Source organism: Echinops telfairi, unplaced genomic scaffold (assembly GCF_000313985.2).
Source record: "Echinops telfairi isolate 266 unplaced genomic scaffold, ASM31398v2 ScPeMD7_7469;HRSCAF=8507_0, whole genome shotgun sequence".
Taxonomy (NCBI): Eukaryota; Metazoa; Chordata; class Mammalia; order Afrosoricida; family Tenrecidae; genus Echinops; species Echinops telfairi.
Genome location: NW_022111372.1, coordinates 22340433 through 22364000, shown reverse-complemented (window position 1 = coordinate 22364000; position 23568 = coordinate 22340433). Strand labels below are relative to the sequence as shown.

Sequence of the window (23568 nt, the reverse complement as noted above, 5' to 3'; positions counted from 1 at the left end):
CTGCAAATGAACTGTGAACAGCTGCCCCGCTGCCCCATGTGGTTAAAAAAATAAACTTTGCCCAAGAGCAGCTCTTTCCTTTCTTACTCCCATTGCAGATGCGTTCTTGTGTTTCTTCTCTGATCACCTACGGAGGTGTGAAATGATTGTTTACGGGCCACTTTGCCCTACTGCCTCATGTTGCCAAAAGCACGTTGAGCATGCACGGAGAATCCGATAAGCAGCAGGGAAGAAACCATCCAGTTCCTGTCCAAGGAGCTGCCTAAGTTGCATTTTCGATGAACACCTTTGAAGATGTACACTAACCTCACACCCATTGTTCCTGTAACGAGCACCCTCCTCTAGGAACTGGGCTCCCATCACTCCGGGCCCGTGAGGTCATGTGTAGTGGGAACTAACCGCCCCCTCCTGTGCCCTACTGAACACCGCCTTGTCTTTTCTGTCTGGTCCCAGGCACATCAGCTGGATCACGCTGCTCATTACCTGCGTCTGAAATTTCTCATCGAAAACCGAATGCACCAGTACGTTCCAAAGCCCGAGGAGGACATTTACGAGCTGGTAACGTTGATGACTGTTGTCGTGTATGTTCTGTAGGGGGTGAGTTTTAAATTATGTGTGTACTCAGGCGAATGACCACTGGTGAAGTGGAAAAGCTCGAAAGTAAGCTAGCCTGAGCGCTAAGGTCTGTGGAGAGTCCCTCCCTTGGCACCATGGCGTTTCCACAGAGAGCAAGTGCCGCCTCTGCTCTCAAACGAGCAGCCCCTGGAGCTCACGAAAGATTGAAATCCGGAGCTAAACTCTCGAGTGGAAGTCTCGGGATTGTTCTTCGTTTTCCTGGCTGCTCTTGACAGCCTTTTCTTCTACACTGGGGACTCAAAGATCAGCGGGCCATTGTCAGGGGGCGGCAAAAAGGCATAACTCCAGTGCTGTGTGACTCCTGCATGTACGTGGAAACTGAGGGTGCCTATCCTGTTGGGTGACAGAGCTGCCAGCTCTTTATCCGTCCCGTCCTGTCTGGATGGCACTTAGATAGGTTCCCGGGGACATTTGTGCTTGGTGGCATTTCATTATAGGAGAGGGATTCTGTTACGGATCTGAGTTTTGAGATAGGCTCTACTTCCCACTAATTATGTGGTAGGGTGGCGTGGCGGGGACAGAGGTTGCTGCTGCTGATTTTGTAGGGTTTTGACAGAGCCCAGAGAGCCTGGTTGACATGGTAGATGCTCAATAAAGGCTTGTTAATTTAATAAGGTCCTGACCATCGAGATGGCCCAGGGCTGGGCAATGGACTGGCCAATGTTTAGAACAGGCCAGTGAGTTGGGGCTGAGTGGATGGCATTGGACAGCAGTGGCAATATCGTTTCATGTGGAAGAACGCTTTCTTGTTAACCGAGCGGTGCCTTTTTCAGGCCCAGGAACACTTGGGGCGTGAGGCACTTCTGTCCTGGAGCTTACTGCTCTCTGCACTGACTCATGCATCGCTCAGGGGGCCCAGGGGCAGCAAACCATGAATGTGTGGACGAGAACAGTGTGCGCTCAGAAAGGGGTTTTACCACAAGAAGCAGAACTGAATATTCAAACCCAAATATCCTCTTTTTGCAAAGGAGCCAGAAGCATGATGCACAGTGGGGTTGGACGTGGCGTGACGGCCACTCAGTTGAGGTGGACCGCACATGCAATTCAAACTCGGTGCTTGCAGGCATACGATGTTGAGTGCTGACAAATTTGCATATATGAGCTTGTTTTTCTTCTCCACACCACCAGCACCCTGAGTTAGGACATTTTCTTATCATCTTAGAATGTCGACCTCCAAAGCCCCTTGAGCGTTTATAATTAAATACAAGGCGTGGGTGCTTTGTAACCCTTGTCGTGGTCTGCAGTAGAAGGAAGACCACGCTGGCAGGTCCGTGCTGAGCTATCACTTCAATCAATGAGTGGTAAAATAGGAGGGCATGTTTGACAGAGAGTGGCTGATTCGTTTCTTCCTCTTGGGCACAGGGAAAACCCAGCCTCCTGTGAAGAGATGGGGAACCAACCAACGGACCAGCCCTTTCCTTACGTTGGAGAGAGGCATCCTTTACTGGAGACAATGGAATCACTATTAGATCACATGTTTTGCATCTCAGGTTAATGAATCCTACAAATACCCAGGCCCAGAGCTCACAACCTTTGCCACATCCCCATGTACTGTGCAGTCAGTGCTTGAAACATTATCTTTTGAAATTGTGTTGACTCATTATTAAGACTTGTGGTATCACCCAACAGAGGAGACTAAGGTATGCCAAGCTTAGTCTGTTGTCCGTACGATCTCTCTATACACATTGCAACTGGTTTTACAGAGATGGGCTCAAACAAGCCAGTGGTTATGAAGGTGCTGCCGGACCGGGCAGTGTTTGGTCCTACTCTCCATAAGGCAGAACCCTGGTGGTATAGTGGGTGACGCATGGGCTGCTAACCATAAGGGTGGTATAGTGGGTGACGCATGGGCTGCTAACCACAAGGTCACCAGTTCAAAACCACCAGTCACTCTGGGGGAGAAAGACGAGGCTTTCTACTCTTGTAAACATTACAGTCTCAGAAACCCACAGGGTCAGTTCTAGTCTGCCCCATAGGGTCTCTGTGAATTGGAACTGATTTCATAGCAGTCAGTTTGGCTAGTTTTTATGGCAGACATAGGTGTGATTTGGAACCGACCCAACAGTAGTGTCATTCCGAGCCTGGGGGTCTTCTCAATGCCACATTCCTGGAGGCTTTAGAGAGCTTGCAGATAGTCCCTTTATTGTCCTTACTGAGCAAGCATCACACCACACGTGGTTAGTGGGTTTCCCTCCATCACCGTCACCTTGTTTTCAAGGACCAGGGGCCTGCACAGGCATTTAAGCAATTGTTCCATAGACGACTCATTCATATCTGACTGTCCCCAAATATCTTATTCTCTGCTTTTTTGGGTCAAATGATCTTTAGTAGTGAGACTAGGGGTTATTATCACAAGTGCACACTAGATTTTAAAGATTTTTTTTTTCCTGCGTGGGGGGGTGGGGAGCGGAACTAATTTTTTAGTGTGAGGCTCAAAGTTCTTTTACTATGACTAACCATCAGTTGAATAGTCACCTATCCAGGTGCTTTGGTGCTTAAGTGTTGATGTAAGTGCTACCTGTTTTTTAGCCTTTGAAGTGATGGGGGAAATAAAGAGTTTGTAGAAGCACCAATGAATTAACTCATGCAGTCAGCAAGTATTTTATTCAATTCCTGGTATCTCTGTAAGTATCTGAGACACTGGGGTACAGCAAGACATCTCTGCTCCTGTGGCACTTACCTTACCTTCGAGTTTGAGCAGGCAGATGTGAAAACACATGAGCGGGTAAGGTGTCTGGGGGGCTAGGGAGTGATGGCACGCTGCGCAGCGGGGAGCTGCCCTCTTGGCTGGGATGTCTCAACAGAACTGGAGCCGGAGCCAGGACCAGTGAGGAGTGAGCCACAGAACTGCTTAAGAGAAAAGTGTTCCAGGCTGGATCAGTCTGGGTTCCCAGGGGGAGAGGGTTAAACACACACACACACACACACACACACACACACACACACACACACACGTACAATAGTGAGGGGACTTGCAAGCAATATGGGCAAAATAGAATTAAACATATAATGGAATGTTTCTGAGACTTTTTTGTTTTTGAAACCCTCCCTCTCCTTCACTGTGTGTGTCTCTGTGGTTAAGCACTTGGATGCAAACTGCAAAGTCGGTGGTTCGAACCTACTAGCTGCTCTCTTGGAGCAAGTTTTGGCTGTTTTTTTCCCATTAAAATTCTGGCATTGGAGACTCCATGATGGGGTAGTTGTACTCTGCCCTATAGGCTTGTTATGAGTCAAAATCAGCCTCACAGCAGTGGGATGGACATGCGTGTTTCAAAAACTTAGTGGGAAAATAGAATGGAAACAAACTAGAAAAAGAAAAAGATACTACATTTTCCCATGAACTTTTTGAAGCCCCTGCGTAAAGAGGTTTGCTTTAAGCAATTGGCTCATGCCTGGCAAGTCCCACAGCCACTGGGCAGGCCAGCAGGCGGGAACTCCAGGCAGGAGTTGACACCGCAGGACTGAAGCAGAGTGCTTGCTGAGGAAGCCATGCGCTTTGCTCATGGGGCCTCTGACTGATTAGATAGCGTCCCACACATGTTGCCTCAGAAACTGCTCTGGTTAATTTCAATTAATTATAGATGCTAATGATAGCTCCCAAATTCCTTTAGAGCAGCACCTACATTGGTGTTCGAACAATAACTGGGTACTATGTTGTTGTCATTGTTGTTAGAGGAACTGATGGCGTAGCGTTTACTTACATATTGGGTTGCTAACTACAAGGTGAGCAGTTCGCAGCTGCCATCTACTCCTTAGGAGAAAAATGAGGCTTTCTACTCCCACGAAGAGTTATAGTCTCAGAAACCCACAGGGCAGTTCTGCCTTGCCCTATAGAGTTGCTGAGTCGGAATTGACTCAGTGGCCGTGCGTTTGTTTTTGCTATTTTTAAAGAGACTTGGGGGCACCATTCGGCCAGCATTGGACAGCTCACATCAAGGACAGTCGTTCAAACCCACCAAATGAGGCTGTCCGCTCTGGTGAAGATTACGCTCGGAAATCCGATGTAGCGTTGACTGAGTTAGAATCAACCTGATGGCAGTGGCTTTGAGGTTTGGTTTAAGTTTTGTTGTTAGTTGTCATGGAGACGTCCCGACTTGGGGTGGGGGTGTGTGACCCCACGTACAACAGCATGACATGTTACCAGGCCCTGCACCGTCGACAGGGCTTGCTCTGCCAGGTCCATTGCTGTCGCCCCTGTTGTTTTGAGTTTTGCGTGCCTCCCCACGTCGAGAGCTCAGCGGACAGTGCTCTGTGTGGTCTGCGGGGTTTTCATTGGTTCATTTTCAGAAGTCGATTGCCGGGCCGTCCTTCCGAGTCTGAGCTACTCTGCCAGGTCCCGAGGAATACCGGTGGCCCACTTTCCTCATAGCACCCCTGGAGCGCAGTCTGATAACCTGGCAGACAGACAGGGCTGCCACTATGTGCTGGATAAGGCGTGGTGTAGAGGGAGGGGGAGGTGGCTCATTTGGGGGTGCTGAGGAAAGGGGTAAGTAGTTCAGTCATGATGGGAAACCCTAACAGAGGGAGGACATCCTGGCTCCAGTGCAAGACTCGCTCGGCTGCTCCGTGGGCCATGGTCACAGGACCTTCAACGAGAAACAGGGAGGGCAGGTTTGAGGGCAGTGAGGCAAGAGCTGCCTGTGGCGCCCACTAACCAGTCCGGCCAGATGTGGTAAGAAGGGGTTGTGGTTTTGTGAGAACTCAAATGCCCCGACTAAGCGAATTCTCTCACGAAAGCTGACGATCTTCATGCCTCTGACAGTGTCAGACCCTAAAGGAGGAAAGGTGCACTGTCATCGGTTTAATTACATAAAGGGCACGTACAAGGGGGAGGCTTCCAAAGGTTGGTGAGAAAATAGAATGTAAAAGTAAGGGAAGATATAAACGCCGACCCAAAGTCACAATAAAAAGTTGGAAAAAATAAAACGATTAAATTTCAAAATTTCTTATTTTAGATATTGTGGTTTCACTTAATAGCTGCCTTAACAGAGCCACCAGAATGCAATTAGAGAGAAGGTTGATTCATTATTAAAAATGCTGCTGTGCTGCTGAACAGTTTGTGTAGAAATTGTCTAATTGGAACCCAATTTGCTGTATAAATAAATTGTCACCAGAAACATAATAACGATGTCTTAAGCTACAGACTGTATTTGGAATAGTAGATAGATTTTAAACAGTGCTTTTGACTACGCTCGGTGTTGGGCTGACTAGCTCCAGGCCAGGCCTTTAGGGTCTGACACTGTGAAGAGGCATGACGGCTGCCGCACAGTCGCTGAGGACGAGTAGGAAGCAGTATTAACAGGAAGGATCGTTCACAAAGCCTGGCTCTCTGCAGACACTTGGAACTTTGGGGATGTGATTAGAGCCAACAGTGATATACTGCCACCTGGGGGACAGTTTGTAAAAAATAAAAGCCAGGCTCCCCCGACGCTTTTGAACTCGCTGTAGCTTCAAGTGGCCCATCCTATACTTTTTTGTATTAGTTCCTGTTTTTTTGGAGGGGGGGGCAGGGGAGCGCAGCATACTTCCGTCAAAAGTCAGTATTGCTGACTTCCTCTCATTTGGGTATGTGTACATGTATGAAATTTCTTCAGTATGGACATGAACGGCATTCGTTAATGCCCTCAGTGTACTGCATTTAACATACATTTTAGTTGCGTGTCCCTGAGGGGCCTGACTGTGTAGCTAACACTCCCAACCGTGCCCCCGATCCCGACCCCTGTAGTGCCCCCATAGCAGGGCACTGTCTTCCAGGCTACTTTGTCCTTGGCAGTTAGGCCTGCTTCTCACAGCCCTCAAATGCCTGCCGAAGCACAGTGAGCCTTGGACATGCTTCATCAAAGCAGCTGGTGTCTGGAGCCACTGGGACCTTACCTCTGTCCTTCCAAGTTTATGACCTTGGAAGTACGTTCCCTCTGGCTCTATTCTCTTCCTCTGTGAAGTAGAGATTACAATGGTCTCCTAGTGTGAGCGTGACAAGGACAAGGACACATGGGAAACATTCTTAAATTTTTGTCTGGACCATGACGGGTCCAGGCATAGGAAAAAATGAAATTCAGTTCAACTAACTTAATCAATGACTCCAAACTCACTGCTGTCTATTGAGTTGATGCTGACGCATAGCAACCCTATAGGACAAGGTAGAACTGCCCCTGTAGGTTTCTGAGACTCTCTCTCGCCCTCTCTCTTTAAACAGTTTTATTAGCACTTCATCCACATGTCATACAATTCAATAATTCAGTCATATCGAGAAGAATTGTGCACTCCTCACCACAATCAATTCTAGGACATTTCCTCCTTCCTTATACTCATTGTTATTCATGTAATATTATTATTATTTTATTGTGGCAGAGACTTGATCTCTTCCTGGGAGCAGGAAGCCTTGTCTTTCTCCCAGAAAGCTGGCTGTTGGCTTCAACCCGCTGACCCTGCAGTTAGCAGCCCAGTTGAAACAATAGCAGTTCTTACATGTGAATTGCACATTAGCCTATTGTCTTGACTTTGCTAGGCTTTCTAGGAAACCCACAAACAAACTCACTGCCACTGGGTCCATGCCAACTCCTAGCGAACCTGTGGGACAGGGTAGAACTGCCCCTGTGAGTTTCTGAGGCCACAGCTGTTTACGGGACTAGAAAGCCCTGTCTTTCCCCGTGAACAGAGCTCGTCTAGTTCCGTGCCAGAATGTCTCTGCTCTTGTGCTCAGGTGGCCGGGCTGCTTAGCAAGGTCAGCAGGGAGAGCTCAGCAGCCACTGTTCTTTCTGTTCCCCCCCACGCATCGCTCTATTCTGCCCTGTGGGGTCAGAGTGCGCTACAATGGACTCAGTGGTAGTGAGGGGTTTTTCTCCCAATTCTTTTTAGCTACTTGTTCTACAATCAACTTTTCTGATGTGTGAACAGAGATTTCTCTTGTTTCCGTGAACTCCATGCCAAGATCGGTATCATCTCATTGTAAGTTTAGGCATTCACTTTTTGCCCAGCGATGGGGATAGCCATGTACTGTAGTATCCTTTTTCAGGAGAGGAATCAAGATAAGGAGGAAACAGACGTATAGATAGTGGTATCAAGGAATTACTCGCGCATCAGCCCCGAAGCTCCGTTTGGGCTGTGGGTTCTGAGTTTTGCTTTTCTGAGTTCAGTGACAGAGAAGGACTGGCTGCTGAGAAGGTTTGCGCCACAGTGGCAATTGTGGAAACAGATTTTCAAGCCGATGGCCATTGCCATTCTGCTACTGCTAATGAATTCCTAATTCGACTCCTCTTTGTCATTTTCAGCTGTACAAAGAAATTGAAATTTGTCCAAAAGTCACGCAGAACATCCAGATTGAGAAGTCAGACCCGGCGGCTGATAATTATGGTAGGTTTATTGTTCTCCCCCCTTCGCTGTTTGTGTTTCAAGTCAAAGCAACTCCTGTGTAAACATGCACTTATTTACAAGTCAATAGACTGTTTCTGGGGCCTCTTTAGAAGAGATACCACATCTGGCTTCTGCGCCCCTGCCGCGCAGCCAAATTAGGAACACGGAGCTGCTTGTCCTGGGTACATGGGAGCTCGGCCTTTAGTTTCCTAACTTTAGAGATGGGTGTTTTGCTGACACAGAAAGAAAGTCTATGAGTCGGGGGCAGATCACTGTACATGACCTTGTAACACAGCAATGAAGCAATTATTCTTCAACACCCCTCTTCCCCAAACATATGTGTTAGCCCCACACGGCCCCAATTCAAAATTATGCTCAGGGAACTGGTTTTAGAGTTGGGTCTGGGGTCCCCACAACCATCCCCAGGATTGCTAATTTATTAGAAGGACTCATTGTCTCTCACCCCCACCCCTAATCAATCAATGAATTAAAAACAAAACAAACCTATTGCTGTAGAACGGATCCCTTCTCTTGGGAAAGTTTGGAAGATGCTGCCCCACACCGGTAGTGCGCAGGGCCATCATGCGTCTTTGCAAGAGGGAGCAGAGCTGAGTCAGCAAAGGCAGAGGAAACCTGTGGAGTCCCGTAGGACGTGGGCAGCGCCTCCAACAGCGAGCTGTGCAACACCTGGAGACTCCGTGCCCCAGGTTTCTATGGGAGGCTGGTCATATATACAGGCACCCAATGTCAGCTTAGCAGATGCCCACATCCCAGACTCCCAGAAAGGTCACCAATGTTCAGCATGAAGCCCTTGGTTTGCGCTATTGTTTGGACCTAGTGAGGCCACCCCATCAGGTAGGGTGACTGGAACCCTCTCAGAATCCAAGTTCCCAGGTACCAGCCAAGAAGCAGCCTTGTCAGCGGAGTTTCGGAGGCTTGTTATGCTCCGTCTTTGTGATGGGTGGGGCGCCAGCATCCTGGCACAGTTAAACCTGTGATCTTTTTCGTGTGTACTAAACCAGTCTCCTCGTTACACGGAATGACCCAGACAGTGATAGAATGTGCTGGAGGGAAGTCCATGCGCTGTGGTATCCTCCAGGTGAGCTGAGGCTAAACTAAGGTTAACAGAGCCCCACAGTGCAACGGCTCCAAACTGTGAAACTTACTCCTCATGCTTTGAATGTATCCATTGTGGCTTGCTACGGATCGCGTTGTGTTGGGATGCTAACTCGGCCACCTGTTGGGGACATAACCCTGTTTGGAAGTAGTATTTTCTTGGTTGTGTTAGGGAGGCCACGGCAGTGTAGGCTGTGTCTTCAGCCTCACCTGTTTGGGGACATACAAGGAGCAGAGTCACCTGAGACGAGCAAGCATGAATGAGGGTGGGAGAGATGCCACGTGGAGATCACCAAGGAACTGGGAAATGCCGGGGCTACAGAGGAGCCCTGGTGGCACTGTGGTTACGCCCTGGGCTGCTAGCGGCAAGGTCAGCCGTTGGAAACCACCAGAGGCTTTCCACTCCCATAAAGAGTCATAGCCTTGGAAGCTCCCGGGGACAATTTGGCCCTATCTGTGGGATCACTATGATTTGGCATCGACTGCATGGTGGTGCGTTTGGTTTGGGGGGGGACTACAGACCTGAGACAATGGTCCTGTCCCGTGCCACCCCAAGTCTGACAGACAGAGAGAGAGCAAGAGACAGGGAGAGGCGATGCTTCTCCAAGAGCCAATATCCTGAATCCAAACTTCCAACCTCCTGAACCACCGGGCAATAAATGTCCTGTGTGAACCCATGGACTTGTGGTTGCCATGGCAGCAGCACCATGAAAGTGAGCGCATGGGCTTCCTGGAGACCTAGAGCGTGGTGCGCCCTCTGGCTGAGGAGAAGCAAACCGGTGGCATAGGCGGCGCTAGCTCACTCCCAGCACATTGCCCAAAGCAGGTCGCATGGCCGTAGGGACCTGCAGTGGGGCAGAGCAGCCTGGTCATACTAGGTGCTAGAAGTATCTGGAGAACAGGCATGGAGGACCCTGCCTGTGCTGACTTCAGATTTCTCTGAATGAAGTCACTCGGCTTTGCAGCCTGTGCAATTCTTCACTCCAGCAGGCCCTGAGCGGCTGTCGGCAGCCCTGCCTACAGGCAACCCCGCTTCATCTCCCTGTGCTCGTTGCAGTACTGTGTCTAATAAAGAGAACCCCATTTTGAATTTCCCCTTCGTGCTGTCTGCTTCTTGACCTTGAAACGGAGGGCGTCCTAAAGCCAGAAGGATGCTTTTGATGGAGGGCCTGCATGCTTCTAGCAGCTCTGTTCTGTGGCAGAAGCGTGGCCTCAGTCATTAAAGCCGTAATTGGTAGCAGTGGTATAAGTAAGAGTCTGGATCTTCCCCTGGAAGAAGCTCCTGGAGGAGCAAATGGGTAGCTCACTTGAAAGCTACCCAAAAGGTCAGAAGTTCAAGACCTCCCAGGGGCATCTTGGAAGAAAGCTCATTTGGAAATGTGCTTCCCACAAAATCAGCCATTGAAACCCTGTGGAGCCTAGTTACACTCTGACACACAGGGGGCACCATGACTCAGAGCTGACAGCAACCGACTATCAGAGAAGGTTGAATTCGGAAGCTCTTGGGATCTACTTCTTAGAGGGAGTGGATTTTTTATGCTCAGAAAATAACAAGTGGGTATAAATCTGCTGGACTCTCTTAACAGCGAGGGGTTTGCTCACTGAAACCACTTGCACATCACTTGAGGTATATGAAATACACTTGACATTTACAAAATGCCCTTTATGAGGGCAAAACTGGGGGTGTTATGGGGTGCCAAGCCGCAACCTAGAACAAGCTTTGTGATGTGAAGGAGAAGGTGCTGGTTTCCTTCTGTTTGTAATCTCCCATCTGTTGTGAACCACCACTGCATCTGTAAAGCACAGCCTCCAGGCTGGGGTCTGGTGACAGTGTCAGCTCGCTGTTAAAGGTCTGAAGGCGCAGGCTCCACTGCACGTTGGCATAGGCACTCAGCAGCCTGCTAATCAAAGAGGCTGAAGAGTCCTCTAATCCTGAGAGACCTGCTTGCCTTTAAGAACCACCAAAGATTCTAAATTCAGCCTACTTATATTGAGTCCTCAGAGCCCTGGTGGCCCAATGGTTAAGAACTCAGCTGCTAACGGAAAGGTTGGTGGTTCAAGCCCACCCTGTGGCTCGGCACAAGACAGACTTGAGGGTCCACTCCTAGAAAACATTACGGACAGTTCTATTAAGTCGCCATGGGGCCTCTGCGATTCGAAATCAGCTCCATGGAATTTCCCTACACCACCACAAACCTGTCGCTGGCACATTTCTCAAGTATAGCTCCCATGGTGTGCACGGAGTTCAGTATGTGTCCAGGTCATTAGTACACACCCACTCACTTGTACTCACACGCACAGGGCGATACAAACCCAAAGCTCTTCTATTGTAAGCACTTTAGGGGGAAAAATAGGATGTTAAGGCTCCAATCTCCCCCTACCCCTTCACAGTAGTTCTTTGACCTTACTGTAGTAAGTAGTGACTGAGCACAAGCACGGCTCCATAGAGGGGAAGACTGGGTTAGAACAGCAGCTGTGGTGGACTGCTACAGCAAGGTCAGTAGTTTGAAACCTCCAGCTGCCTCTGTGGGAGTGAGATGAGATGTTCTACTCCCGCAAAGAGTTACATTCTCAGAAACCCCAGGGGTAGTTCTGTCCTGTCTTACAGGGTCACTGTGAGTCAGAATCAACTCGATGGCAGTGATTTTTGAGTTTGAAGCATGATTCCCATGCTTCAAACTCAAGAGATTTCCATGATTCAACTCGAGATTGCTGTGCTTCAAACTCGAGAGTGGAAGGATGCATTGTTGCAGCAACCATATGCTAACGAGCATTCCTCCCCCCCACCCTTACCCCTTCTCTGACTGCTGATGCGTTTGTCTTTGGTCACATTAGAGTTTATCTGCCCTTGTCTGGGGTTTTGCTGTCTTCCGGACCCTGTTCTGTTATTTCCTTGGTTTCTTTTTGACCGTGAGTGTTAGACTGAGCACAATTCTGATTGTATGAGGTGGGTCTTGATTTCTCCAGTTAGTTTTCATCACCACCGTGATCCTCATGACCCTTTTTTTCCTGATTGGTACTTACAGTACTTCCCCATCTTTGTAACAGGAAGTCTTTTGGTGGAGTGGACACATTGGATTCAGACCTGTGTTAGCCCGGGTAGACTAGAGAAACAAATCCAGGGAGACACTCATATGTGTATAAGAAAGAGCTTTATTTACAAGAGCAATTGAATATAGAGAAAATGTCCCAGCCCAGTACAGATCAAGTTTATAAGTCTGATATCAGCCCATATGTCTGATACCAATCTGTAAATTCCTCTTCAGACTCACGAAACACATGCAATGACGCTGAATGCCAAAAGATCGCAAGCCATTGGGTAGAAATTCTTGTGGATCCAGTGGCAGTGGAAGTATCTCAATGCTGGCAGGGGCCTCCTTGTGGCTCCTTTAGCTCCCAGGCTCTAGCATAGCATGGCTCTAGCATAGCTTCTTGATAGGGATGTCTCACAGGGAGTGAGCATATGTCCCGCCTCCAGTGAGCTCTTTATCTCCATTAGCATCTCCAAATGGGACCTCATTGACAGGCTAAACTCAATCCCATCACTCTTAACGCTCAAATTGACCTCAGATTATGTAACTACCAAGACTGAGTAAATCCCTCTCCCCAACCCCCCACATTTTTTAAAAAAAAGAAGCTGAGCTGTTTAATCACCTCCTTGGCCAAACTCAAGGCTGTGGTTGCCCCTGGGCAACTCCATCCTAGAAGCCAGTGAGTGACTGGAGAGGGAGCAGCCACTCCGGGCAGAGGATGAGGACAGGGCGGGGAGGGAGGGCTTAGGCATCTGACTCTGGCACGCTTGCCCCCAGGTCTTGCTTTGGCTCTGAGAGGTTCCCGACTGGCCCCCAGGAGCGGGGACCTGGAAGGAGTACCTTAGCTGTGATGGAAGAATGGTCTAACATTTACTGTTCCCCATTGGCAGTCTTTGTGTCCTGTGTTAGATTTATTTGCTGGCCATTCGAACATTGTTTTTCCTACTTCAAAGACCATTTTTCATAAAGCATTCTGACTTTTCAGATGAACTGTTAAAATCATTGTGTTCTTCATTTAGCACATGCACACACATGCACATTCCAGCTGCCGGGTGTGTTCTTTGTATTCGGCGATGTCGGATATATTTATGTTTTTCTCTGTGTGGTTCTCCCCTCCCCCCAGTGTGCCAATTAACAGCTTGAAATGGAAGCTGCTCCTTAGAGACCCTAAGAGTCCAGCGTTGAGCACAGCAGTGTGTGGGTGCTGGAGCTGTCTGTCTGCACGCTCATAGCAGCCAGTGTCTGCGTGAACCTTGGATGGGTGGCCTCCTGTGTGAATGTTGACCACAACTCATGTCCATGCTTGGCTTCCATTTTCCAAGCTGGAGGCCATTGCCACCGTCCCTTCTCCAATCTGCTTTTCCTCTGGCCTTGAAATCAGAAGCACCAGTGCACCAGCTTCAGACTTGACGCCCACTCTCCCAGCACGGGTTTCAGCATCACTTCCTTACACCCAGAGTTAGATGACATTAGGCTGGAGGGCCTCTCCCCTCCATCCCTTCATTTCTCCCTTCCTAACCAGTCCCCCCACTCCCACCACTCCCCGGCAATAAAAAAAGGCAAAAAGCCCACAATAATAAAAAAACTTAGCAATACCTTCCCACTGCCTCCTACCTCTTCCCCTGCTAACTAACGGCTGATAGATGTTTGTCATGCATTTCCTGTCCTCAGTATTTGATGTAAGGGGAATTCTACCATATTTATCCTTTTGAGCTTGGCTGGCTTCACTGAGAACAGTGGTTTCATACAGCTCCTTCCTTGTGTCAGAAATCCATTTCTCTTTGTGGCTAAATCATAAGCCATCATATGTAAGAGGGGCTTCTAGAAGTTTGTGGAAAGATACGATAATCTTTTCATTAGCTTCCACAGTTCCATGAACTTTTGGGAGCCCTCTGGTGTGTATCACATTGTGCTCATCCCGCATCAGTTGATGGGCCTTTGAATTTTCCCAGCTTTTGGCCCTTGGGAAATAAGCTGCAGCGAACATTGGTAGGGAAGTATCTCTTTGCAACCCATCTTTGAAGTCTTCTTCGGAATATACTTCTGAGTGGGATTGCTGGGTCATCAGGTAACTTTGTTTTTTGAAGCTCTGCCAACCTGTTTCCCATGGTGGCTACCCTGTTTTCTGTTCGCACCAGCGGTGGAAGAGGGCTCCAGAGTCTCCGCACCCTCCCAACACGTGGTTTCTCATCCACTTGATGATTGAGAGCATCACCAAAACTGAACAAAAGACTGGGGGAGAGGCGCCCCTCCCTTGACCTTGGCGTAGGACGACTCCGCAGCCCTTTGCCTTTCCTCCATTTTGCCCTCGGACTCAGAACATTACAGACTGGGAGCAGGTCCAAAAGGAGATGCCTATGTTTTGGTAATGCCTGGCCATTCTTCTTCTTTTTTTAAAAATCACTTTATTGGGGGCAGGTACAACTCTTATCCCAATCCATCCACCCATCCATTGTGTCAAGCACATTTGTACATTTGTTGCCATCATCACTCTCAAAATTTTCTTTCTACTTGAGCCCTTGGAGTCAGCTCCTCATTTTTTCCTCTCCCTCCCCTTCTCTGGCCATTCTTTTTGATGGACACAGCCCCTGACTTTGTGTCTGAAACTAGAATCTTGGTCTGGAAAGTGCCCTTTGTGGAAAGAATGTTCACACTAACTGACATGCAGAACAAGCAAACAGAATCAAGACGACGTGTAAGGTCTGCAGGGCAGCCTGTGCACCTCCCTGCTACACGGGCTGAAGGCAGTGTTGTGGGTGGTGGCAGCTGCCGGTTGTGCCTCCGCGTGGTTGTCTGCTTCCTGGTCCTGTGAACTAAGCAAGAGCAGCAGCCAAAACAACGTGCTTGCTGTAACGTGGCCTGGAAGCTCAATGATGCCCTGTTATGGGAATCCTTCCTGCCTCCCTTCTGTCATCTCACCGTCCGTCTGTCCGTCCATCCATCCATCCATCCATCCATCCATCCATCCATCCATCCATCCATCCGAAATCCTACTGTTCTTCTGTCCTCAGCAACACACAAGACTGTGCCAGGGAATTATTTTCCTCCCAGAGCTGAGATTAAGTCAGATCTTCACTATTGCGTTCATTCCCATTTCTCTGTTAGGAGTAGTCTGCTGAGGAGCCCTGGTGGTGGTGTGCTTACATGTTGGGCTGCTAATTACAATGTCAGCAGTCCGAAACCACCAGCCTCTCAGAGGGAGGAAGACTGGGCTTTCTACTCCCGTAAACGGTTGTAAACTCCTGTAAACGGGCGTCTCTGCTTCTGTAAAGAGTGACAGTCTCAGAAACCCAGAGGGGAAGTTCTACCCTGTCCTGTAGGGTCACTGTGAATTGGAATTGACTCAGTGGCAGTGAGTCGTAACTCCTGAGGTCCTTTCATCCAACAGGCAAGTAGGCTTAGGTGGTAACTTTTTGTTGGTTGATTGGGAAAGACTTTCATAGGAGAGGGTCTAGGAAAGGAGGCGGACAGGGCTTACAGCCACATGGATAGAAGCACCACACTCCCTACTCCACTTGGTACCTCTGAGTCTTGCTTTGCCCTCCTGGGTGACGGATGGGTAGCCTTTGAACTCTTGTAGCCTGGATCAGTATGTCTCATGGTCTGACATTAGTAGAGCTGTGAAATCAATATCAACAAATGGGATTGGTGAGTGAGGAGCTACTAATTTCTGGTTGTAGGTTTTCTTTACAAATTAAAGCAGTATCCATAGAGCGGGACATACACCGTGCAATCATAACAAATTATGAGACGTAAGTTGATGGAAAAGAAGTCTAGGGGACCCATCTTCCTGCCCGGGCTGTGGAGAAGACGACAGAAAGAACGCGATGGCATTCACCAAGCGGTCCAAGAAAGCAAAGTCATTTTCTTCCATTTGCGTTCATAGGTCTGATGAAGGTAGCTGCCCCCCATCATGTTTGTTTTTGTCAGTAGTTGCTTCTTTCAGAGGGATCTAAAGATAGATGTTTGTGCTTGGTCAACAAACCAAACAAGGGAGAACAATCGCTTCACAGGATGACCCCAAACATTAAAAGTACCTAGTTCCCAGACAGCGGGCACGGACTTCCTGTTGTGCGCGGCACACTCAGAAGGCGCACGCTCAACCTTTCTCCTCTGTGCTTGTGCTTCTCAGGGTTTTCGCTTTCTTCTGTGGAGGAAGACGGTGTGCGAAGGCTCTACGTGAACAGTGTGAAGGAAACTGGTCTAGCTTCAAAGAACGGTAAATCAATGAATAATTCTCTGTATGTTTCTCATAAATTCTCCCTTGGGGGTTGCTCTTGTTGGTGAATGAGAAAGAGGGGCTCAAAGGTTGCATGTGTGAAGATGATGAAATGTGGAAAGGCACTGGAAACCCTTCCTGTGGATTTTATCCAACCGACTCAGGTGAGCACGAAACGTGACAGCCCCGAGCTGCTCTAACACCAATGAAATCTGATTAGAGCCCATCTCCATGGGGCTGGTGGGAGTTCCCATCATGGGTGGTGACCCTTCCCTACCTTCTAGGACAATATGGAGATCCTGGAGGTCTTCCTGGAGTAGGCGTTGGGGAAGACCCCTCTGTGCTCTGTCCACTCTGGTCACAGCTGACACGGTTATCACCAGAATCTGCCGAGCTTTTTCCAGACACGTGATTTGCCGCTTCTACTCATGAGTAAATCTCTGTGGACATTGAGAACCCATGTGTTCAGGATCCAGCCCTCTGGCGCCCATTAAAGAGCTCCTCTCTGCTATACCTGGCCTGTCTCCCTGCGACCCTGCAGGGACCTCAGACTAGTGCAGTCTGAGATGCTTGGGGAAGCCTGGCTCTTCTCTCCACATAGCCTGTCTATAAGGAGCCAGCCATTGGATTTAGAGCTCATCCTAAATCTAGTGTCATTTCCTCTTAATGTAATTACAGCTGCAAAAGCCCACTTTCCAAATCACGCCACAGTCTGAGGTTCCGGCGGTTACGTCCCCCAATACTGTTAGCAGAGTGTAACCAGAAGACCGGGCTGGGTATAGCAACGACAGAGGGAAGCAGAGTCACAGTATTGCACCCTGTGGGCCGTCATGTCAGGAGACCTCTGCCAGGCTTGCTTGGCCAAAAGCAGCCCAGAGGCCAGAGTGTCGCATACTCGCTGAGCTGTCTCTCTGCCACGGATCGAGGCGACAGGGTTTATTCCCTCTCAGGCCCGGAGACAGATCTTGATCTCTCAGCAAAATGAGTGTACACGGGGGTGGGGGAATCCGCTTTCACTGTTTCAGTCACTTCCTGCCTTCCTTGTGAGACTCTGAGAACCCTAGAATTACATGAAAATGAAGAGCCCCCTTAACTCAGAACCGTCCCCTATGGGCACAGGGGCAGTGTCCACCATGTCCCCCTGGTGTCCCAAAGGCCATTCCAGTGCCCGACATGTGGAAGACAGTATCAAGAAAGGGTGTGGGGATATTTTATGTGAAATCTAAGCTCCAATTGAAAACACTCCCTGGCAACAGAGCTCACTATGGGCCATACAGCCTCTTGGGTGGGTGGGTTGTTTGTGGGGGGCATCTCTGATTCTAACATAACCCTTCTCCTTCAACTTCTTTCCACCGGCCCTGTTCTTTATAGCCAGCCTTTGACATGGTGTATTTTCTCTAAGTATTTTTCAGGTTCAACATGTCTATGCACGTTTTCATTTGTTCCTTTGATCAAAGAATCTTCTCTGATCATTGCCCTCTGGGCTTGGTTGGGGTCCCAGTGCCCCTCTGAAAATGACCAGAATGTGTTACAACCAGGGGCTATCTAGCGGAACAGTAGTGGGGAAAGTGGGGGGGGGGGGCGGGGGGCTCACATCCTGCTTCTTCTGGCTACACAGGGGGAAAGGGAATTCAACCCCTCATCTGCCCGAGGGTTGATTCCTGTGTGGTGGAGGTCAGGTATGCCTCCACCCTCCGACTTTCTTCTTTCTTCTCTTCTGACACCAACCGGCCCTCCCACAACCCTCTGCTTCTCAGCTGGGTTTGATAATCCACTGTAATAGCCACGCAGAACTCAGACAATACTCACACTCCTGGGGGCATTTATCAGGGAAGCCCACAGGTGACAAGGTCAGAAATATTAAGGATATAGTTCTTTTGTCCGTAGGATCACCTGTGCTCAGCCATTCTGGCAGGCACACTTCTGTCTGGTCCTTGGCTTCAGTTGCTCAGCCATCCCTTGGGCTCTGCCTTGCTTGGGCAAGTCCTGAAAAGCTCTTTTAGCGTCAATGCATGCCCATAGGGCACTCCACTCTGTAAGCCAACCTCCTGTCCAAAGGCTCTCAACTTTATCTGGTCTCTGGGCTGGGAAACCTGTCCCTTTATCACATGGTCTCTGTGCTCTGGCCCCTGACGTATCTCTGTGGCCCCTGTGAGCTCTCCAAGCGGGAGGGAGGGTCAGATGAACTTCTCTCATGGCACTTCCTTCTGCAAATGACCGGCCTTCTTCTGAAATGACTCTCCTCGGATCCCATGGAAGGGCCCAACTGACTAAGATCCGGGTGAGGATCCTCTACACCTTATTTGCATACTTCCACTGAGGCATTTGGTGGGAGTTATAAAAACTGTGGCTCGGAGAGCCACACAGTGAATGTGGACACATATTAACAGGGCCACCAGCGCCCAATGGCCTTGGCTGCTGTTATGTAGACTCCAGCCCCTGGCAGCCCCATGGATGTAAGAGTAGACTGTGCTCCGTAGGGCTTTCTGATGGCTGGACTTTCAGACGTAGATCACCAAGGCTCTTTTCCACCTCCTGGTGGACTTGAACCTCTAACTGTTCGTTGAATCCAAATAATCGATTGGCATTCATCCAGCCAAGCTTGACTTTTATGTATTTATGTTTTTGTTCACCACCTCGAGCGTTTTGGCCTCCTATGAGCTGAGGGTTCATCTCTTGGTTTACCTTCACCTGGCCCTGTCCACATAGAGACCACCTCTTGTTGGATCTCCTGTTGGCTGCACTTGTGGAATCGGCTTTTTGAACTTGACTGTGATCTCTGTTTACTTTGGGATTGTCTGTTTTGGTCTCAGAGACATCCGAGGCTGACGTATGAGTTTCCAGGCCTGTCGTGACCAAAGCCCACAAACCAGATGGATTAGAACAACTGAAGTGTGTGGCCTCACATTTCTGCAGCCTAGATGGTGGAAATGGAGACACTGGCCAATCTGAAGGCTCCAGGGAGAAGCTGCTAAGTGCCTTTCTCCACACTTTGGTTTGACTCGCAGTCCTTGGCTCGTAGCTGCAGCGCCAGGTCCTCCTTCCATTGTCCCATGACTTCCGTCGCTATGTACCTGTGGAGTTGTACCCAACATTCCTTTCTTTTTCCTGACTAAGACACCACTGGTTGGACTAAGACTTATCCAGGATGATGCCATCTTAACTGATTTCCTCGGCAAAGATCCTATTTCCACTTCAGGTCACATTTTGAGGCTCCAGATGGAACATTGTTCAGTCCAGTCCAGTCGAGATCAGGCATTTTCTCTGCAGTCATCCAAGGGTCTGCCCGCTGGCTGCAGAGAACAGCCAAGGCACAAAAGTCATGTGCAACCCTAGAGTTGCTAGCTCTAGATCCTTGACCTCCTGGTGAGTGTGTTCTTTGTGGAAACTTGATCGGGTGATTGTAACTGTAAATCCATTTCTCTGTACCATCAGCTTGCTTACATTTCATAAATCTGTGTGTGACACCTACTACTGAAATCGGTGGATTGTAGGTGAAAAACAGCGTCCTATACGGAGTGCATGAAAACTGATCATCCCTTCTCCAACCTAACTTTAACTGTGTTTGGGGGCTTGTGCAAAGGTCATGCCATTTGATTAATGCTTTCTTTTAAATGATTGGGAAACTCTGGTGGTGTAGTGGTTGCACGTTGGGCTCGGAACTGCCAGGCCAGCAGTTTGAAACCATCAGCGCCTTGCTGGGTTAAAGACAGGGCTTTCTGCTCCCATAAAAAGAGTCTTAGAAACTCACCTGGCCAGTTCTACCCTGTCCTATAGGGTCACTGTGAATCGCCGTTGACTGGATGGCAGTGAGCTAGGGACTTGGTTTGGTTTGGTTCTTTTAAATTACAGACTCAACATTTCTTTTCATTAGAAAAGTCATGTGGCAAGTTGCATTGCTTCCCCTTTTATGTGGTTCTGTTTTTCATGTTTATTCCTCCTCTTCGGTGAAATGGATTAGGATGATGACCCACCCTACTCCAGTATGACTGGTGTAATGTAGCATACGATCTAAAGCCAAAAAACCCTGTGTCCCCACAGGGGCATGCTCACAAGCACAGGGACTAGAGCTTCAGCCCCCCACTGTTGGGAGACAGGGTTCCGCCTGAAACCGTGCTGAGGCTGCAACAGGAAGACCCTGCTTGTGAGGGACTTTGTTCTCCGGCGCTGGGCCGCTGCCTCCCTCCCACTGATCGAAACTGAGAGCCGCTAACTGAGCTCTCTTCTGCACTGTTTCCTATCGCTGCTGTAACCAAGGTCCACAGACCGGGTGGCTGAAAACAGGCATGGATTCTTCCCTGGTCCTGGAGACTCGAAGTGAAATCCAAGGTGCTGGGGGGACCAGGTCCTTCCACAGGCGTCAGGAGGAGGGAGCCCTTTGTTGCCCCTTCCTGGTGTCCCTTGCCTTGAGTCTGCGTGATCCCATCCTTGCCTCCGTCTATACTGGGCCCTCTCCTCTGCTGGGTGACCTTCTCTCTGCTTCTCGCCTAAGGACACTGCTCCTGGGTGTAGGCCCCTCCCAGGTAATCATGGATGACCTGTTCTTTAGTGGTATCTGCCAAACCCTTTTCCCAAACACAAGGGCATTTACAAGGCTGGGCCATGGACATGTTTTGGGGACCTCTGTTCAACCCATGCTTCCTCCCCCACCTTCACTCCTCCTTTCCCTAGTTAGCAGTAAGCTGGGAACTTCTTTTTAAAAGATATGAGTTGTTTTTAGTTTGGGAGGTTTGTTTTTTTTCCCCTTTGCTGTTTGTCCTCATATTAAGCCCACTGTTATTGAGTTGATCCCAACTCATGGCAGGCCCTCGAGTGTGTTTCCCACACTAGATCTTTACTGGAACAGGTAGCCTCATCTTTCTCCCATGGAGCTGCTCATGGTTGTGAACCCCCGACCTTTTGGTTGGTAACCCAGTGCTTATCAATGACATCAGAGCACCATCCTTATATTGTATCAAACTCCAAACTCGCTGCCATCATGTCGATGCAGACTCACAGCGACCCTATCAGACAGGGTAGAACTGCCCCTGTGAGTTTCCAAGACGGTAACTCATCACAGGAGCAGAAAGCCCCACCTTTCTTCCTTGGAGCCGTTGGTGGTTTCAAACTGCTGACCTTGCGGTTAGCCTGACATGTAACCACTCTGTCACCAGGGCTCCTCTCTTACTCCCCCTACTCCTGGGTCCCTATGCTTTGAAGTGGACTTGATGGCAGTGGACTAGCTAACCTAAACATTGTCTTCCAGAGGGAGAATAAAGAACAAGACAAAGCCTGCTCCGCCCATGTGGAACTTTTGTAATTTCACTTTAGAATGTTTTATTGCTCAGAACCTATACCTACAAATGGAACGGTGAACTTTCCAGAGCTCGATAATTTCATTTTCGTGTTTTAGAGAAAAACATTCTTATTTTTCTTCCATCCCTTTCCCACCCATAATGTTTCTTGGACTCTACTGTGAAAGGAAATTGATTTCAAATTAGTTTGGAAAGGCTGGGAGAGGGTGGCCGGGGTGTGTGACTCACCCAAGTTGAGGCGCCTTTCTTAACTGAAAGGATCGTTTGTGTCCTTTTGTGTTTTTCCATGACTTCTCCCTTTCTCAGACTGCTGGAACATCCACTCATACCAATTTGAACTGCCCCGCAGGACACTCGACAACCTTTTGTCCCGCTAGGCTGGGCTGGTGTGTGGTTATTTCTTTAACACACACTGTGGCGGCTCCCCCAGCCGGCCTTGTCAAAAAAAGCAGGCCAGCCTTTGGGGAGCGGCCCTGAGCCCTGATGGAGTGGAACAAAGGGCCGAGGTGAGAGCATTTGGGTCTGCAAACTGCGGTTAGTAAATGTGCGTGGAATAAGATGAGCTTGCTCCTGCGGCCCATGGCGAGAGGAAGCTCGTGTCATTCCTGCACGTATGGCCGGGAGTCACTAGGCGGTGCCATGTGGCCAAAGGCACTGTACGTGGATGAGCGTGAACAAAACATACCGATTGCAGCAGTCAGACCGCCTTTCCTTCTTGTCCTCCTCAAAACCGTAGGAGGATAGATGGGTTTAGCATGTGTGGAGAGAAATCGCCAGATGCTTCGAAACCCAGCCAGGAAAGAAGGAAAGCTTTGTTTGATTGCTGTATTCAGGACGGCGAGGCGTGCTGTAAGACTCAAGCCTGGAGCCTGCTGAAACCGGGGGTGGGGGCACATTGTCACCTGTGAGGAGTTTGGACAGCCCCTGTTGGCAGCACCCTGGGGGCGGGGGCTGGGAGGCGGGGCCGGAGAGGTGCGTGTGTACCCGGAGGTGCTGCGCTCTGATTTGAGGGTGGTTTGTCTTGCTCTTGCATTGGCAGGCCTGAGAGCGGGAGATGAGATTCTGGAGATCAATAACCGAGCTGCCGGCAGCCTCACTTCATCTGTGCTCAAGGAGTTCCTTGCGCAGCCCTCCCTGGGCCTCCTGGTGAGGACCTACCCGGAACCCGACGGGGCCACCGAGCCGCTGGAGAGCCCGCCCCACCGCCTGGACGGCCCCTCGGACCGCAGCGAGAGCCCCCTGGCCTTCCTCACCAGCAACCCAGGTATGGCTGTGTGCACTGCGGGGACCTGGGGAGCCTGAGCCAGCCGAGGGCCCTGGAGGGTTAATGCGCTTCTGTGTTGGGGTGGCCAGCCCAGGGGTGCCTGGTGGTGTGAGATGTATGGAAGATGAGTGTGCACCGCCCCTCCCACCGGAATCTCAGAGGGCCAGGGAACGGTCCTGCCTCTGAAGGACTGCTTTTCCAGAAATTGACCTGTCACACCTGAGAAGCGTTGGAATCCTGCTGCTGTTGGGCATCTTGACTTTGGAAAGCGGCGGCCGCAGCACAGGGAGTCATAGCAGATGCCCGGATTCTGATCCCCACCCCTGCCTTCCATGTCACCTTCCCCAAACCACCACACCCGCTTTCCCTACATGTGAGAGCGGACCGGGATCGAGATGCCCAGAGTGGCTGCGTGCCCAGAGCTCTTGGCGCATTACTTGTCTCCCGGCCTCTCCCACCTCATGTCTGAACAGGAGCCCAGCAGTAGAACCCCCTGCCTGATCCCATCTGCTGCTCTTCCTGTTTATGGCCCTCCCAATCCCCACCTCTTTGAAGTCATTCTAAGGGAGCACCATGAATGCTACCTGCCCTAAGAAACCTTCCCGGGACCCCACAGACCTGGCTCCCACTGCCTTCTGCCCAGGGCCCTGCAAG

The 23568-nt window shown here is 49.7% G+C and overlaps 1 protein-coding gene across 5 annotated transcripts in view; it reads left to right on the top strand.

Annotated features, from left to right (window-relative positions):
* The window catches only part of TIAM1 (TIAM Rac1 associated GEF 1), a 472990-nt gene that overhangs the window by 379924 nt on the left and 69498 nt on the right, over positions 1-23568 (top strand). For all 5 annotated transcript variants that reach the window (XM_045284949.1, XM_045284951.1, XM_004711286.2 and 2 more), the window contains exons 12-15: positions 454-558; positions 7908-7989; positions 16270-16356; positions 22690-22914. In XM_045284949.1, the coding sequence (XP_045140884.1) occupies positions 454-558; positions 7908-7989; positions 16270-16356; positions 22690-22914 (499 nt within the window). The remainder of the gene's footprint in view (positions 1-453; positions 559-7907; positions 7990-16269; positions 16357-22689; positions 22915-23568) is intronic.